Here is a 16,496-nt window from a genome sequence, read left to right as displayed (position 1 = left end):
CATTCTGATGCAGAAACATTCAAATTCTAAGTGTGTAGCTAATACAGAAAAAAACCAACCACAAATGCAGTAGTGGTGCCATGTTCTCTCCTTTTTGAGGTGTCACTTAGCAAAGATACTGCTTGAAGGTTTTAGTATAAAAATTTAATTACAGTCAGCAGTGGTTTCTTTTATTGATGTTTATTTTCTTCAAATAATTTTCCAGTTCCTTATATCTTCTTTATTATTTACTTCATTCCAAGACATTTGGTTTTAGCTTTTTTTTTCTTTTAATCTAGTTTTGCATTTGATTTATCAGCATTAAAACTTTCCTCATGTGTCTTCCTCAGGAATAAATTTTTCCATTTGTCTTGTGGCAGTTAATGTACAATAAAAGTAAGTAAAAACTTGCTGAAGACAGGATAATTTGTAACTTTTATGCACTCATGAAAGTACTTAAAGCATGGCTTGGTCTATAAGCTCCCAAATAGAGGGCCTAAGTTGCTCTGTGAAGGCTCACTTGACTGCACATGCCATACAGCATAGACTACTAATTTAGATAACTAAAATGAATATTGTCTTAGTCTTTCATAGTTTGTCTTCTCCTACTTGTCTCTCTGTAGCTGTCTTTCTGTGACTAGGATTTTTACTTTGAATTGTTTACTGTGTGCTAGGTAACATGAAGTGAAAATATACCTTTTCCTTGGTGAATATAAAGCAAGGTTTAGATCATAAAATTGTACTAATGATCATGCTTATTTCATGCAGTTCAAGTTTTCTGAGACCTCTTATTTTACTTCCATCTGGTTTTTGATACTTTCTTTGGTCTTCATAATTTCCTGATGCTGAAATTTGTTGTAGAATTTTCCAGTTGTAGTGTAATTTAATTTATGTAAAGAACGTGAATCAGAAATACATATGCATGGAGCAGCAGAAAGACTCCGATAATACAGTGATACATTCAGGAATAGAAGCATCTGAGTGCTTAGTAAAGATGAGAGCAGGTATAGTGCATTTGAATTTTTATAAATCCTATTTATTTTAGCAAATGGACAGATTACTTGTAGTGCTTTTAATAGAAAATGAATATGAAATATTCTGTCTGCATATCTTTTAGTCCTGAGGCGTTGCAACTCTGTGCTATGATATAATCAAGTAATGAGATAAATCAACTATTTTCTGGAGTAAATTATTTTATGTGGCTTTAATTTAGTTATAGCTTTTCCCAGAATAATTTCTTTTTATTAAAACACTTGAGCAGAAAAAGGGTGAAATGCTAAAGGAATAGGGAAACTGAAACATGAATTTGTTAAGTTTAAAAGTGTTTGTGACCTATCAACATTTATTGTAAGAAAGAGAAGACAGAGTAGCCTCTGGATTTTCTTCTCAATTATATCAAAACGCTCCGCTTACTTTCCATCATCAGTTCTCGTCCAACAAAGTGTAAGTCTTGGGTGTAAATCTTAAAAATGAACTCAGCCATTTGGTTTGAAAAATGCTGATTTTTTTTTTCTGAACTCAACTGAAATCCGTAATTCAGCTAAGGTCTATATAAAAATAACTAAATCTTTACTTCAGATTTGATCCAGATGTATGGAAACGGTCTGTGAATCTGATGCACCTCACTTAAGTTTTTAGTTTTCAAGAGCTTAGTTTTCAATAAGACCAGACAAATACAGTTTTTCTTCTAGACAATGTTCCATATGTTTCTTGATATACAAGACAAACATATTCTAAGGTACAATAAAGTGGATGATTTTATATAAAAAAGCAATAATGTAGCATGTGCTTTTATTGATGATATTTAAGATAGAACAATCCCGAGGCCACAAGATAATGTAGGATGCTGTAGGCATAGAATCATACAGGAAGGCTGTAGACCATGCCAGTTGATGTATTTACTTCGTATACTTTCCCCCTCCTTCCCCTAGTCTCTTTCTGTTTATTCAAATGAATTTTTAAAGGATTCTTCTCTTAATTGGTGAATTATGTACAATGCAATTTTTTTTTGGCCTTTAAAAAATTTTTTTAATTAGAACTGTAAAAGAAAAATGGGGAAGAGCTGAGTGTGTGGGTTTGTTTTGGGTGGGTTTTTTGTGCGTGTCTTTTGACCTACATCTCATTTGAGTCACTTCACTGTGTTGCCTCCAAGTTTGTTATTCAGCAAGATACTTTAATTATTTTTTGCAAATCTTTCTGAATAAGATGGTTATGTCAAAGATAAAACATTTAGGTAAATATTACTTGTGTCACCATGAGGTAACACAAATCAAGTGTAAAATTGTTTTGGCAAGATTGAAAAGACTCAAAAGTCATCAGTAATGTACTGATTTGCTAATCATGTGATTCAGGGCACAATGTCTAGAGGCTGGAAAGAATTCTGTCTCTGAGATCTAAAAATAGACACCTCGATCACAGTGCTGTTTACCCCAGAGACACTACCTGCACTATTTGAGAATGAAGGGTTTGAGGGAAGGAGAAGAGTGTAACATAACTAAGTAAAAACCAGCAGTCTGTTTTCTAAAATGTGATCTGTAAAATGGCTGCTGCATCTGCAAACAGTCTTTCGCAGTGCAGGAAAAGTGTTATGATGCTGTGATTATGCAGGCATGATTACAGTGTTCAATCACAGCGTTTACTCCATTAAAATAAGCCCCAGTAGATGGGAGAGTACTAAGTTGAAGTCTGGCTTGTACCTTCTGTAAGACATTCTTCCCATGACTGCTTTGCTTCGAGTAATTGTAATGTGTTTGTCTGTAGGATTTGATGCTACACATGGGCCAGTCTTCTAAAATAATTTATTATGTTTTGTTAGAAAGTATACTTATTATCCAGTGGGGAAAAAAGACTAACAAGGTTTTGAAGTGAAAAAGCCCCCTGAAAGTACTGCCTCACTCAGTAGGTTAGGTGGGTTAGGTGTAGGATGAAGCACACGGCACATCACAAGGTGCTGGTGGCTTTTAATGTCAGGTTACTACTAGACAAAGGTAGTCACTAGATGGTTGATCTGTAGTACAAGCCAGGTGAACCGTTGATCTCTGCCCAACTGTTTGCAACAAAAATGCTTCATTTGATGCCAAAAGAATTTCAGAAGTTTTGTGCCCAAATTCAGGACTTTAAAAAAACCCCAAAACCACAACAAAATACGAAAAAGTATTTTATTGAGGGCACTTCTGAATAGCAAAGGTTTTAATATATATACAGAAAATATCTGCCTGTGGAGTGCTATGGATTTGCCAAAGAGATAGTTGGGAAGTGAAGGAAGAGGGAATGAATCATAATTTTAAAGAAGAGGTGGCAATAAAGGGATCAACATTTAAAACATATTATTTCATGGAAATTCTGCCTTTTACTTCAATAGACTTACAGCGTCAAACTATTTGCCCTGGTGTTCTTTGAAGTTAATGAGTGATTCTTGTATAAACCATTTATCATATTTATAAAATGTCTCATCAGTATTTATTTTAATTTGGGATCTTCATATCTTCGTGCTATCATTAATGGTGCTAGAATATTTGAAAATTAGTAACTGCAAAACTTTACCTTGTTACAGTCACGCACCTATTCTTCATTGCCATATAACTTGAAAAATTGAAATCAGATGAAATGCATTTTACAAGCCTGAAAAAATGAGATAAGAGTACCCTGATGCACTGCCAGTTTGTGCATGAGTCTTTCAGACAGAAGTTCTCGTGCATGATAATAGGTTACAGCTAAGGATCTCTGTGGTGAGTTGAAAGTGCTGGTTGTTCTGTGTTTTGTGGGGAATCTAATCCACCCAACATTGTGCACCTCTCTCTGTCAGGGAGAATATATTGGATTTGGGAACATCTACAGGAACATGTGTATCTTTTTCTATACATGTTTGTTGCAAGTGCATAAGATTTACTAAATTGATTGAATAATATCTCTTGTGAGAAAATAATGTATTAACATTTTCCTTTAGAAAAATAAAAAAGGCCTTGCTTAAGGACTTTGAAGGGCATTTTCAGCTTGCATGGCAACTCTCTTAAAAATCTTCCATGATTTGTTGCACGCATCTTTTTTATCAAAATGCACAATCACACTCATTGAAAACTGGAACATTTATTCTGAAAACAGTCTGCTATCAAAATAGTGAAAAAAACCCGAAACAAACACATAATAAAAGCATTAACTTTTTTTTTTAATACTCACATTTTAGAAGTTTTACTGTGACTGTATACCATCTGTTTCTTCATGAGTCAGTTAATTTACCTGGTGTTAAATTAATATACCTATTCACTAAGGCAACAAATCTGTGCTTCAGGACTCAAAAGATACACCTGTGGATGTGAGACTTACAGTCAGTTGCAATTTCACAGTTTCCAGTCTACTTGGTAAACTAGTATAGGTATACCTATACTGGTATATAGTTAGCAAATTATATTTAACAGTACAGTTTTGCTAGTAATCAAAAAACCCATAGTTTTTTTTTTTTTGGGTGAATTTGGAAATTAGGTAGTAAAATTGCATATTGTATGATTATCAGTTCAATTTTAAGAAGTGTTTATTTTGAGGTTTTGAGCATAATGTAGAGCATGGAGTTGGCAGTGCTCACTCTGTGCATGCAACCTATTTCTTTCCTTTCTCCCGACAACATAAAAAATGCAATTATGTTTTCAGGTCTTCATCGTGGTTATTAGGATATTAACTCTGTTGACAAAACCTGCTTCTCACCAGCTTCCATGATAAAATGCTGGAAAAATTGCTTTTCTGCCTTGGTGTGCCTGCTGCTGAAGCTGCAATGATGGGAGCTGTTTCAGACAAATAGTAAAACAGACAGTTGGGCGTTAGTACTTTGCCTGCATTTCCCCATAGGTAATATGATAGAAAAGTTTGTATATCTGTAGTTGTTAAAAAATGATTGTAAATAGCTTGAAATTACTTACTTTTTGACATTGTGCTTTATTTAGTAATTCCATGATGCAGGTTAAAAAGCAGCTTTCATGAGATGTTACTACATTAGTTTTTTAGTTTATTGTCTGCTTATAAAATAATAAGAAATTTATAAACAAAATTGCTATTTTGCAGATAAGACCTTACAGATAATACGGTAGAAGGTTTAACATTTAATATGGATGAATATTTTATCTGAATAGAAAAGAAATCCTCCAGCCAAATCTTTAAACTGTAATGCTTATTTTCATCGCAGCAAAAAAAGGCCGACGTAGACCAGGTTTATCTGCAAGATGCTGAGCCTTTTAGATCAATACGATTTAACTAACTGGTTTAAATTATAATTATAATGTATTTCTAAAGTATCTTCATAAATAAAATTGGTAGCTGTACAAACTCACTTGAAAATGGATGCTATAGCATCTTTATGGTGAGATGAAGGACACCGATGCCATTCAAACGCCAGCACCTGTAAGGCAGCTTGCTTGAATTCCACAAAACTTTTTGAAGTTTTGCTTAAAAAGGAAAATTAAAGCTTGGCTCCTCAAGCATGAGAGACCTGGTGCATTTTAAAAAGTGTGTGAACCATATCTTTATATTTACAGAGAAGATAATATTTTCTTATGCAAAATGCTGTCCTGCCTTTCTAATGCAACAAAGTATTTTCTTTAATATCCCTGCCCTAAGCAGTTATTTGCTCTCTTGATGCTCTTTGGGTTATTTAATGAAGCTCCTTTCAACATCTCATCATACTTTAACAAGTGGTCACCACTAATATGACTGCAGGTATATTGAATAGGCAAAATGAAGCTTAGTGTACAAAATCCTGTATTAAAAATATATAGTCTAGAGAGATATTTTGAAACAAGTCGGTCTGATTTTCTTGCTCTTTTTATTTGGCTATAGAACTTCAGATTAGGAGGCAAGTTGTAACTGTGTCTTTTGGATGGTGCATTTTGTGTTGTTACATGTATTTAAAACATGCACATATTTCCATCGAAAGAAAGCAGTTTGCTGCATGTTGAAATTGTTTTTACTTAAGCAAAAATTAAATAGGACAATTTTATTTCATAATAGGAGATGTGTGAATTGAATTCACTGAAAGCCACGTAATCAAGTTACTCTAGCTATAACAAGTTACCACGTGTCAGCTGAGCGTCTGCGTGAGCTCCTAGCCCATGGCATATGCGCAGTCATTTGACTTAACCCTCTTTCACTCTGGACTAAATTAAGTCACATCATTGCCTTGCACATGGGGCGGTTGGAGTGTTCAGGGAGTTCTGCTGCTCAGCCGATGTACAGTGACAAGTGTGTGACTATTGCTTTTGTGCAAGTCAGCCTTGCTGCTGGGGGAATTTGGTGACAACTGCTCCAGTTAATGGCGTTTTCATTTTCCCCGTGTGCAATTTGCCTGGAAGGGCTGTATTGTAGGCGTATTGAGTATTGTGCTCAACTGTGAACATTTCCCTGGGGTTCTGGGTGTAAGAGCTAACCTTGCAGAAAACGGCCTTTTGATAAACAATAACAGCAGCAGCAAAAGTGCGAACAGTGTAAAAAGTTCATTAAAGTGTTAATTTCAATGACTTTTTTAAAAGATGGCCTTATAAGGCAAAATGTTAATCATTCAGCTGAAATCTAAACCATTCTGAAGAATGCTGTTAGACTATATAAGAAAGGATATCTTTATAAATATGATAAAAATCAATATCCTGCCCTGCCCTTCATGATCAAGTCATGTGTACCTTGTCTCACATACAAGTAGATGTAAACATTAGACTAATAACTTTTTTATACTTTGTATTATGTTTTAAGCTACCATCTAAATAATTTTTACTCTTTAGAGTAGTCTTTAATTAATCAGTAAATTATTCAAAATTAATATTTATTCACTGTCACTTCCAGGAAGTAACAGTTATTTTTCTAGTCTGTCTTTGGAGGTTCATCTGCTCAAATTTGTAATGCTTGGTGAAATACTTTTTGTTTGTTTGTTTATTTTTAAGATGTCTCTTCCTTCAAATATGACTTTTGTGACCAATTCACAGTCAAGATATTTACTTTCAGTTGATCATGTAGTTGTTTGTACTGTGAGATCTTGGACAGTCTGCTTAACCTCATCTGTAAAATAAGGATACTAACGCATAACTTAAAAGAAAGTGCGAGGTATGTTTTAATAATGCTTGTAAAATGCTTTGAGATCTTCAGCTAGTAGTGTAACATACTGTACAGTGTATTTAAATGTCAGGTAGCCACTCATAAATCTTTAAGTTGAACCCAGTCGCTATAGATAAATCCTAGCTAACCTTGCCTTACAATGTACTGCAGCTACCCTTATCGCAGTCCCAGCTGTGTCATTTGTATTCCACCACACTTAGCTGCTTTTGTGAAGTGTGGTATCAGAGATTCTGGTGGTCTACATTTGTGCCCAAAATAGTTCACAACCAGCTTGGTAGCATTGTGAAGATGCTGATAAATAGGCACGTAATGGGGAAATTGCGACACAGGAAATCTATTAGAAGATTAGTCTTGTCACCCTTCACTGGGCTTTCACCATTATTTTGGACAGTAAGCGGAGTCCTTGAAGGCACGACAGAAGGTGACACTAAGCTACTGTCACGTCTCCTTAATAAGCTGTATGCAAGTGGTTTCATAAGTGTAAGTGTGTACCCTTGCTAGCTGACTAGTTCATAATCCTATCATGGGTTTTGGTCCAGTCAAGCTATTAACTTGGGTAATTTTTTAGTAACAGTAAAATTCAGAAATTGCCATTTGTCATAGAACGAATGTAATGGAACATGTATTGGGGATTTTTCTATGCTAAGTGAATCCAACTGGATTGTTCCGTTCATAAATATAAATATATTTTAACTGTCAGTCCTGCAAAACTGAGCTCCAGCTTGAAAGTCAAGCTGTGTCCTATTTCTTCCAAAGTTTTGATAATTATTTTCCGACACCCAAATTTTGCTTTCTGTTACACCTGTGTAATACTATTATTGTCAATCTGCCTCTAATAGAATTGCAATGATCTTACTGAGAAACTTGACCAGCAGCACGTTTATCTTTATCATTGTAATGATTGTTATGTCTGAGAAGAAAGTATATGTTTGATTTTTCGGAGCCCAGGATGAGTTTTCAGTGTTGGTAGTGAAGGAAGAAAGCATATCTATTTTTAAATTGAATATGACTACAATATCAATTTGGAGAAGAAAAAAAAAAAAAGAGAAGTTTTAGTCACTTAACAACAAAAAGTTCTTTAAATTGCTGTTTTATGTGAATTTTTGAAAAATAAAGTATTTGAAACAGTTCTTGAACTGATCCTTACTAAAATCTATATATACTTTCAAAAGCAGTATCTGACCAAAGCTTCTGTGACAAAGCACAGTAAGCATGCTGATCTATATGGAATTTGGGAGAGTTGTACAACTTATAAGTAGTGCTATTTGTGGACAAAATAGCACTTTTGTTATTGCAGCTGTATTTTTGTATCCCCAGATGCTATGTTGCCTAGCAGTATCATTAGAGAATGATCTCAGCTTTTCAGTACAAGTATCCTATGGTACTGATGGCATGGGAAGTACTGCACCAAAGATTGCAAATGTCATTGACTACCTGTTTCTCACTTCTTGTTTTCTGCTTATGTATGATAATCATCCTAAGGCAAGCTAGGAAAGGATTCCTGACCCGTTTTTCCAAATTCGGTAGAACGGTGTTAGTGTCAGGGCTCTAAGTGTATTGACAGGCATTAATGATCCTGCTCATTCGGGTCATGGAAAAGGTGATACATGATTGTCTATTTGTAAATTAAAAGCATGCCTCTATTATTTCAACATGTAAAGGTAAATTTTCACAATCAAGTGCATCTACAGAGCATCTTGTTACGTTTCTTCATTTTTTAGGTCTCTAAAATGAGTTAACATGACTTCCATGAATGATTGGAAAGATTGAGCTCTTAGATTTGCTAGATCAATAACCACTGTTTGAGACTGTGATATACAGTGCCATAAGAGAGGTAAATTGGTTTGTGTAGTCAAACTGAATTTACTACTTTATGCTTAGATCAAAAAAGGCACTTATGCATGGTGGTGGTTAGACGCCTGTGGTCTTCATGGCCTTGAATGTTAGCCTTACCATATGATACATGGACAGTGTGAGTGCTATCGAAGTGAAATAATGTTGGATAAAATTTGGACTTAATTTTAGGAGGAAGGACTAGAATTCAAGTCTCCCTTTGTTCTTTTTCTGGTGAGTACTGTAATCAAAATTTAGTGGTTCTGCTCCCCACTCCCCGGCTTGCTTTCTTTAAATTATTCTTATGTCTGCAAAGTTCAATGTCCACAAAAGAAAAGATTGAGCATATTGATGACTCCTGTTTAGCTTGGTGGATAACATGATGAGAGATGTGTTCAAAGAGAAAATTCTTCTTGGCTCTTTTATTCTTTAGGTTAATTCTGTAACTTGCTACTATCTGTGAATGAACTAGCAGACATACTTATGTAGCTTCTATCCTGGGCCACTAAGATTTATAAACTATGGTTCAATATGCTCTGATAGCAGCCGTATTGTTTCTGGAGACTGAAATCAGGTCTGGAAATATAATAGCTTCATTATGTTACTACATGACATGAACCGAAGATATGGTGCACACCCGATACCACTGCTTTGCTCCTGAAGGACTGATACTATCTGGTTTTATTCCATTTGTATATATCCCAGTTTCCCATTTTCCACGTAATGAATAACTGACTGTACTGTACACTGGGAATGGGGTGAAGAAATGACATCACCTTATTCTGGGGACCTTTTTCATTTTCCTACCCATTAGTGCCATGGTTATATACTGTGCAGGGAAGCTGTAGGCACTTAGTGTCTTTGAGAACTCCACTGCTTTGCAAGATGTTGAAGTTGGCTACTGACCCCAAAAGCTTTTGGTGTGGGAAAGTGTTGAGAGAGAAAAAGAGAACAGATGGAAACTGATAGACATCCCACTGCTGTCTCATTTCCTTGGGAAACCATGCTAAAAATAAGTTGAAAACTTGGGGACTGATGCTTCATTGTAAGTGAGTGCCCAAACCCTTGACAGTTGTTCTCTCTTATCCAAGAAACCTTTAGGTGGACTCTAAGACCTATACTTTAGCGAATCAGAACTTTAATTTAGGGAACTATTATATATTTCTGATGTAAAATGATAATCTATTGTTTCAACGATAGCTGAATATATGTTAAGATTGGAATACAGAGAAACACGTTGGAGGCAATTGCAACAGGCGAGCTTCCGTGTGTGTAATAGCATTGAGTACGCAGCAAGAGTTAGTTACGATTTGAGGTTGAGTCTTATGCCTTCCATTAGCATGATATGCAACAGGGCAATGTATTCTTTATTTTTCATTCTTAACATTCTTGATGTGAGAGAAACAGGAGCATACGCAGTTTGTGCTCCTAGGCATAAGTAGGTGAAGCTGCCGGGGTGGAATGAGCTGTAGTGTATTTTACCATGCGTACTGCCAATGAAATCATGCAGGCATTTCTCAGACTACCAACTGTGCATGCACAAAGCTTGAAAATATCTGCGCTGCAATCTAAGTGACTACTCACATCACATTATGATTTATTAGGTTTTAAAACTGTTTCCATATTATTACTGTAAATAGTTCAACCCTGAATTCTTCAACCTAAAATGCTCTGATGTCACTGTGCTTTAACTAGCTTTAGAAAACCAGAAAAGTTAAACTGAACAAAATTACCTTTTGCTTTAAACAGCTGTAATGTTTTTCTCCAGACCTTAGATGAAGGGAGCTGTAAACATGCTTCTGAAATTATTCTCCTACCTAGAAGTTAAAAATAGAACTTAAAACTCACTCTAGTTCCATTGCTGTTACGGGAATTGGAGAAGAAATTAATTGAAGTGCTATGACCTGAGTTAAGCAGGGAGTCATATTTAGATGATCAGACAAGCTTCCTTTAGCTTTAAAACCCAGAGGTCTCAAAGTCGTATGCAACTTATATAGAGTGAAAATAAATAGTTGTGTTTTTATTTTTCTAGTCTTTGGAAATTACGTGAGATAATTTGAAATTACAGGAGAATGTGTGGCATTCCACTGGGAATAATGACTTTTTTCAGTGGTTTGCTTACGGGCTTTTGGTACCAAAATAGTAACGAGACTCAAAGTACAAAGAAGGTTGATTTAATATTCCTTTAGGGAACTGTCCTGAAGAATATGTAACAATCTGCTTCAGACAAGCAAATGTGAACCCAAAGACGTATTCTAAATACCACATTCTTCCAAGCATTCACATACAATTGCATAACTGCCAGTGACAATCGCATTCAATTGTTAAAGGAAATAATTCTGGCTGCATCTTTGAACAGATGGGTAAAAATGGAGTGTTTATTAAGGCCAGAATAAATTGGCTTGCTTTGAAGAGGTCAGCAGATTACAGTAATCTTCCCTAGCCAAAACATTTGGAACCATTCTGAATATTTTTTTTTCTTAATCTATCTCTTAGAATATTTAGCTACCTTGTAGATGCTAAACTCAAGCTGATGGCATCTGTATTGGATGTGAGATTTTCCTGCTTTGAAGATATGGTTTAGGGATCATTGTTTCTAGCACAGAAAACTAATTGTTCAAAGGGTACAGAACTATAAAAAGTGAAATCTAAAAATTAAGAGCAAAGAATGGAAGTCTTCCATATGATTTTCTACGGAATTTGTAGAAATAGTCATGCTTGACACTTTCACATGCAGAATGTAAGTAATGTTTAGCAGCTGTTCTGAAAAGAGAATTCACCTGCAGTTCAGAGCGTTTCATGAAACCTCGGTTTATTGCTGTTCATTACAAATATTTTGTACTATTTTTTTTCTGCTTGACTAAATACTATGCTATCTCCAGTCTATAATGCAAGAAGCTAGACCGTGTCTTTGAAGTTCCTTTGAGATTTAGGCTGTGAATGGATTCTAGAATTTAAAGTGGAATATATTAGAAAAAGCATTCTATGTCAAACACTTCCTGCATCTATTTACTGTCATTCTTTTAAAAATTAAGGATATTTAGATTAAAAAAAGCATTGAATTTTACTTAAATTCTCTCTCTATTAATTTCTAAAGAAAAGTATAATCCTGCAATGGTTCTGCGTCTGTAACTTTCCATACTGATATTACAAACAGTCTTAGACCCTTAGAAGTCTACCTACATTGAGGACAGTCCGTCAAATTTAAGTTTGACAATTTATGGAAGTATCTTTGGTTTTTTTAATGCATATATTCTGCATGCAGTATATGCCCTATACCAAACGCACGTTTATGTCACTGCGCATTTATTCTGCCACAAGCGCCCACAACAAAACAGCTAACTGATGCCTCGCACGGAAGGGCTGGAGCCCAGGAGTCTAATCACTGTGGTGGAACAATGCAGTCCAAGCACAAGTGAAGGAGAGCTGCAGGCTGTGTGTATTTTGACGTGAACTCTGACTTAATTGTGTACGTCATGGGCTGTGTATGTACTTTATTTTCCAGGTATATCTGTTAGAAATACGGGTGATATGGATGTTGTTATGCTCCACTGTGTTTTAATAGCTTTCGGCCATTTTTTTAATTCCATGCAATTACAGGTGCCAACCAGACGTTCATGAATTTTCGTCTTCCTTATCAAATGTTCACGTTTTCATGTTTTGTTTGTCTATACCTAGTATATCACCTTACAGAGTGATCAGATCAGACATTCAATAATACTTGTATTGCAAATATATACAAAGAGATGCTGTCAAGCTGTGTATGTCTGTTCTTGCAAACTTCATAAAAAATGCAGCCAAAGGGGTTGTCCATCTGTTACCAGTGTGATGCAGTTTATGATCTGTGTGCTTTTTAGCTCTGAAGTAACTTCTGGAAATTCACTTAAAATTTTTTCTCCACAGAATTTGATTTTACTATTCCTTGTCACTGAAAAACTTCAGGAAATATATTTTTAACTCACCAAAAAGATAGCAGCATTTGATTATTAGAGACCTAAAATATGATAGCGGATTAGAGGTCTGGAATTAGGTCTGTTTCACCAGCCTGCCTTCCTTTTGTTAATCAATATAATGAGTGTTCGTTTCCAAACTACATTCTAATCTGTATTTACATGCATTGCTTTTAGACAGGAGTGTATGACATATGACCAACGATGTTCTTAGTTGACAGTTTGTTTCAATCAGTTTTATTTATTTGTCTAGCAGTAGAGCATTAATATGTATTAGCGTATTTTCTCATATAGTAAGAATAATGTTTTGGGGTTTTTTTAAGGTTTTTTGAACGATTCAGTTACTAAATGCATTGTGGCTCTACGCTTGACTGTGATAGTGAAAGTCAGTACCTGCATGCCTGTGGGAAGCCATTCAGATAACATCCAGTGTTCGGGGAAAGGAAAATGTATCACCAAACCAGATGAGGTAAGATGAATTTATCAAGACCTTCCTGTAGGGTGAAAATTCCGTGATAATATAAATGCAGGGTAAATTGTACTTGTTCCTCTGAGTGTATGCATACCTTGCTGCTGTGTAATAGGCTTCAAAAGCTCACAGGTGTTACTAAATAGTAACAATGTGTTTATTTGCTATTCTTAAAAATCAAGCACTTAGAAGTAAGAAAATGACTGACGTGAGATACAAAGATACCCTACCTGGGCAATAAAAACAATTATTCAAATTAGGTATAAGGTAATGCGTTGTGCATCTTACTGTCACTACACAAGAATATTCCTCTGTGAGGTGAGGAGCGCGTGGTGGCACTTGGGATGCCCAGTCTCCAGACCAGTATGTTCCAGTTTGTGAAGTCTTCAACCTTCTTTTGGTTTTAGGTCTGATTTAATCTAGTACTTATCTCTCCATGTCTCGATAATTGCTTGCTCAGAAATCACTGATCGGTGCAACGGAATTGTCTGAGCATAATTATGAGAAGAAACAGAACGGAGTAATTTGGTAATGTTTGGAAGTTTTCCTGTACAGCTTTCTCCTTTACATGGTACTGCACCAAGAGATTGCAACAGTGACAGCAATTCCACTGGCCACCGTGAATTATTTGTGCCATCTAGTAACATGAGAAAATAAAAAACAAATGTGTCGAATTTGCAGTCTGCTTACTGCTTTTACAAAACCAGCCTTCTGTGAACGAGATCCTGTATTCTCTGTTACCTTCTATACGTGGTTTTTTTTTTTTAATTTTATGGATTAAAAGTAATTTACAGCACAAATATGCACAGTTAATCTTTGGTTTTATTAAATTCATTTGGGATATAAAAGCAATAGTAACTGTTGAGTAAATATTAACAGCTGTGAGCCTGCTGTGAGCATAGAAAATTTGGCATATTTAGGGAATTCACTGTTAGTTCATCTGCTAGCACTTCCTGATTTAAATTCTCAATAAGCATGTTTGATAGAAAAATGGTGTTTTGAATTGTAACAACAATAATTAAATTGCTACAGTAATCTATATATGCATGGCAGTGGTAACATCTGGAAGAATTAAGCATCTACTTTATTTCTCAAAAATTAAATTTTAAAAATCTTGAGGTAACGTGTGAATGCACTTATTGAGAGATGTGTTTAGAAGTAAGTGCTACTCTACCTCACCATCTGGCTGGTATACAAATAAATTATTCATTCGGATACAGTGTCCTGTTGCCTAGTCCAGTTTAGTTTTTTCTGCTTTACTATATTTAACATATTTGTTTTATGAAGTCAGCATCTTGAATTTGATTTATGTAAGTAATATATTCACAATTGTAAATAATATATTTACTATATATAACAGCATATCAAAATGTCACCTTTTTCTAATTTTTGTCGAGAGTTAAACCCTTTGATAAACAACCTTATTTTCTATTTTTTTATGTTTGTCCATTTTTATATCTCTAATTTCTTTCTCTTATTGCACGTAATATGTCACAAAACAAAAATAAATTATTTCCTGTATCTATGCAGAAGCATTAATGCTTTTCTGTATTAAGGAAAATGTATATTTGGCCTTTAATAATTATCCATGTTTTATAAATGTTGGAGACACGGCAAGTAAAATAAAATGATATTTACAAAGAAAGACAAATTGGCTTCATGGCAAGATAGAGGAGCTGTTATGTCCCTCATAAAAAGATAAATCAGTACCTGTACGTCGCCACCTTTAATCTTGCCATCGAAAGTTTTTTATGTTAAGACTAGAACTGTTAGTGATAAATGACCTCTCCTCATGCACATGTAGTTTGTTGCTTTCCCTGGAAAATTAATAGAAAAATTTAGGATTGTTCAAAAATATGTCATGTTGTCTGTTTGTCCATAACGTTTTTCAAATCTATCAGCTTTCCTTACTCTTTAGCTTATTAGTTACATAGTAGAATTGATTCAAGCATAGCACAAACAATATAGGTAAAAATAGAAGGTGCATATTCCATTAAGCAGGGTGTTTTTTGACATTGTTTAACTCATTTTAGGTGAAATATGTCCTAAAATGTCTTGGTGATTTCCCTTACGATGGAGCAAACAACTGCCAAGATTACGTGCTCGACGTGTACCAACCATTGTGTCAGTTTCCCACAAGACACATTGTCTGCACTTCATTTTGCAGAACTGAAACTTTAATTTTCTTTAGATTTACAACATGCCCTTTGTGATTTGCTGTTTGTTTTTACTTATAATTCATTCTGTTTTGCACAATCTAGTCTTGCAGGACGCAAATCAACTTCTTAGAAGCTTATTCATGGTATTAGCTCTTTTACGCAAAGAGCTCTGCTGGCTATAGTCGTTGCTTCCAGTGCCAAGAAGATTAATGATTGTCTTTGTGTTTTTATGTACTTCATATTTTTATTCCAAATCTAGTTTAATATAAAAGAATGTAGTAACACATCTGCTTAATGGGAAAGTTGAAAGTAATTAACAGTCTGCAGTGATATAAGTGCAGTGGCATACCGCTACCTCTGGAATGCATAAAACTATAAACAAATGGATTCTGGTCTAACCTGGAAGTCTTGGCCAGTTTTTACTCATTCCTTACTGATACACAACTTAGCTTCTACTCAGCTAGAAGCTTTTTATAGAGTGTGGATATGAAATGGAAAGCTTTTAATGGCAGAAGTTTCTTTTTCATTTATTGTTCCTTCTGAAAGGAACATAAAATTCACCACTTCAAACAAAGTTCTGTGAAGTGAGGTGATGCTGAGTCAAAGGGATGCCTTTTCCTTCATTTGTATGAGCTTTGTACCTCTGCTTTGCTGCCATGCTTGCCATTCTTCCACAAGAGAAGTGGTAATATGTCAGAAGGCTAATGCTGGTCTTGGCATCACTACAATATAAATACCACTTTCACATTTATGTACTCAGCTTTACACCAGAATAAGTTGTCCTCAAACCACTAATCTGTGAATGGAAGAGGAAAAATCTTGGTATTAATCCAAAGAGAGAGACCAGAAATTTGAATTTCTGATTCAGTGTAGGATTGTCAAGTGAACTTTGGCCATCCATTGGGTTTGAAAGCCTCAATTTTGCTTACGTATGGGGATAAAATGATTTCTTTTGCGGATTGCTCTGTTCTGTAACTTCAGCTTGCCCATGGAAAATATGGAAGAGCTAACTGTGTA

The 16,496-nt window shown here is 35.1% G+C and overlaps 1 protein-coding gene across 1 annotated transcript in view; it reads left to right on the top strand.

Annotated features, from left to right (window-relative positions):
* Window positions 1-16,496, top strand: part of DNER (delta/notch like EGF repeat containing) — a 136,508-nt gene that overhangs the window by 69,147 nt on the left and 50,865 nt on the right. The window contains exon 5 of the mRNA XM_074590885.1: window positions 13,175-13,320. Within this exon, the coding sequence (XP_074446986.1) occupies window positions 13,175-13,320 (146 nt within the window). The remainder of the gene's footprint in view (window positions 1-13,174; window positions 13,321-16,496) is intronic.

The sequence above is a fragment of the Larus michahellis genome, chromosome 6 (genome assembly GCF_964199755.1).
Source record: "Larus michahellis chromosome 6, bLarMic1.1, whole genome shotgun sequence".
NCBI lineage: Eukaryota > Metazoa > Chordata > Aves > Charadriiformes > Laridae > Larus > Larus michahellis.
The sequence above is the reverse complement of the archived record's forward strand: the minus strand, read 5'-3'. Positions and strand labels throughout refer to the sequence as shown.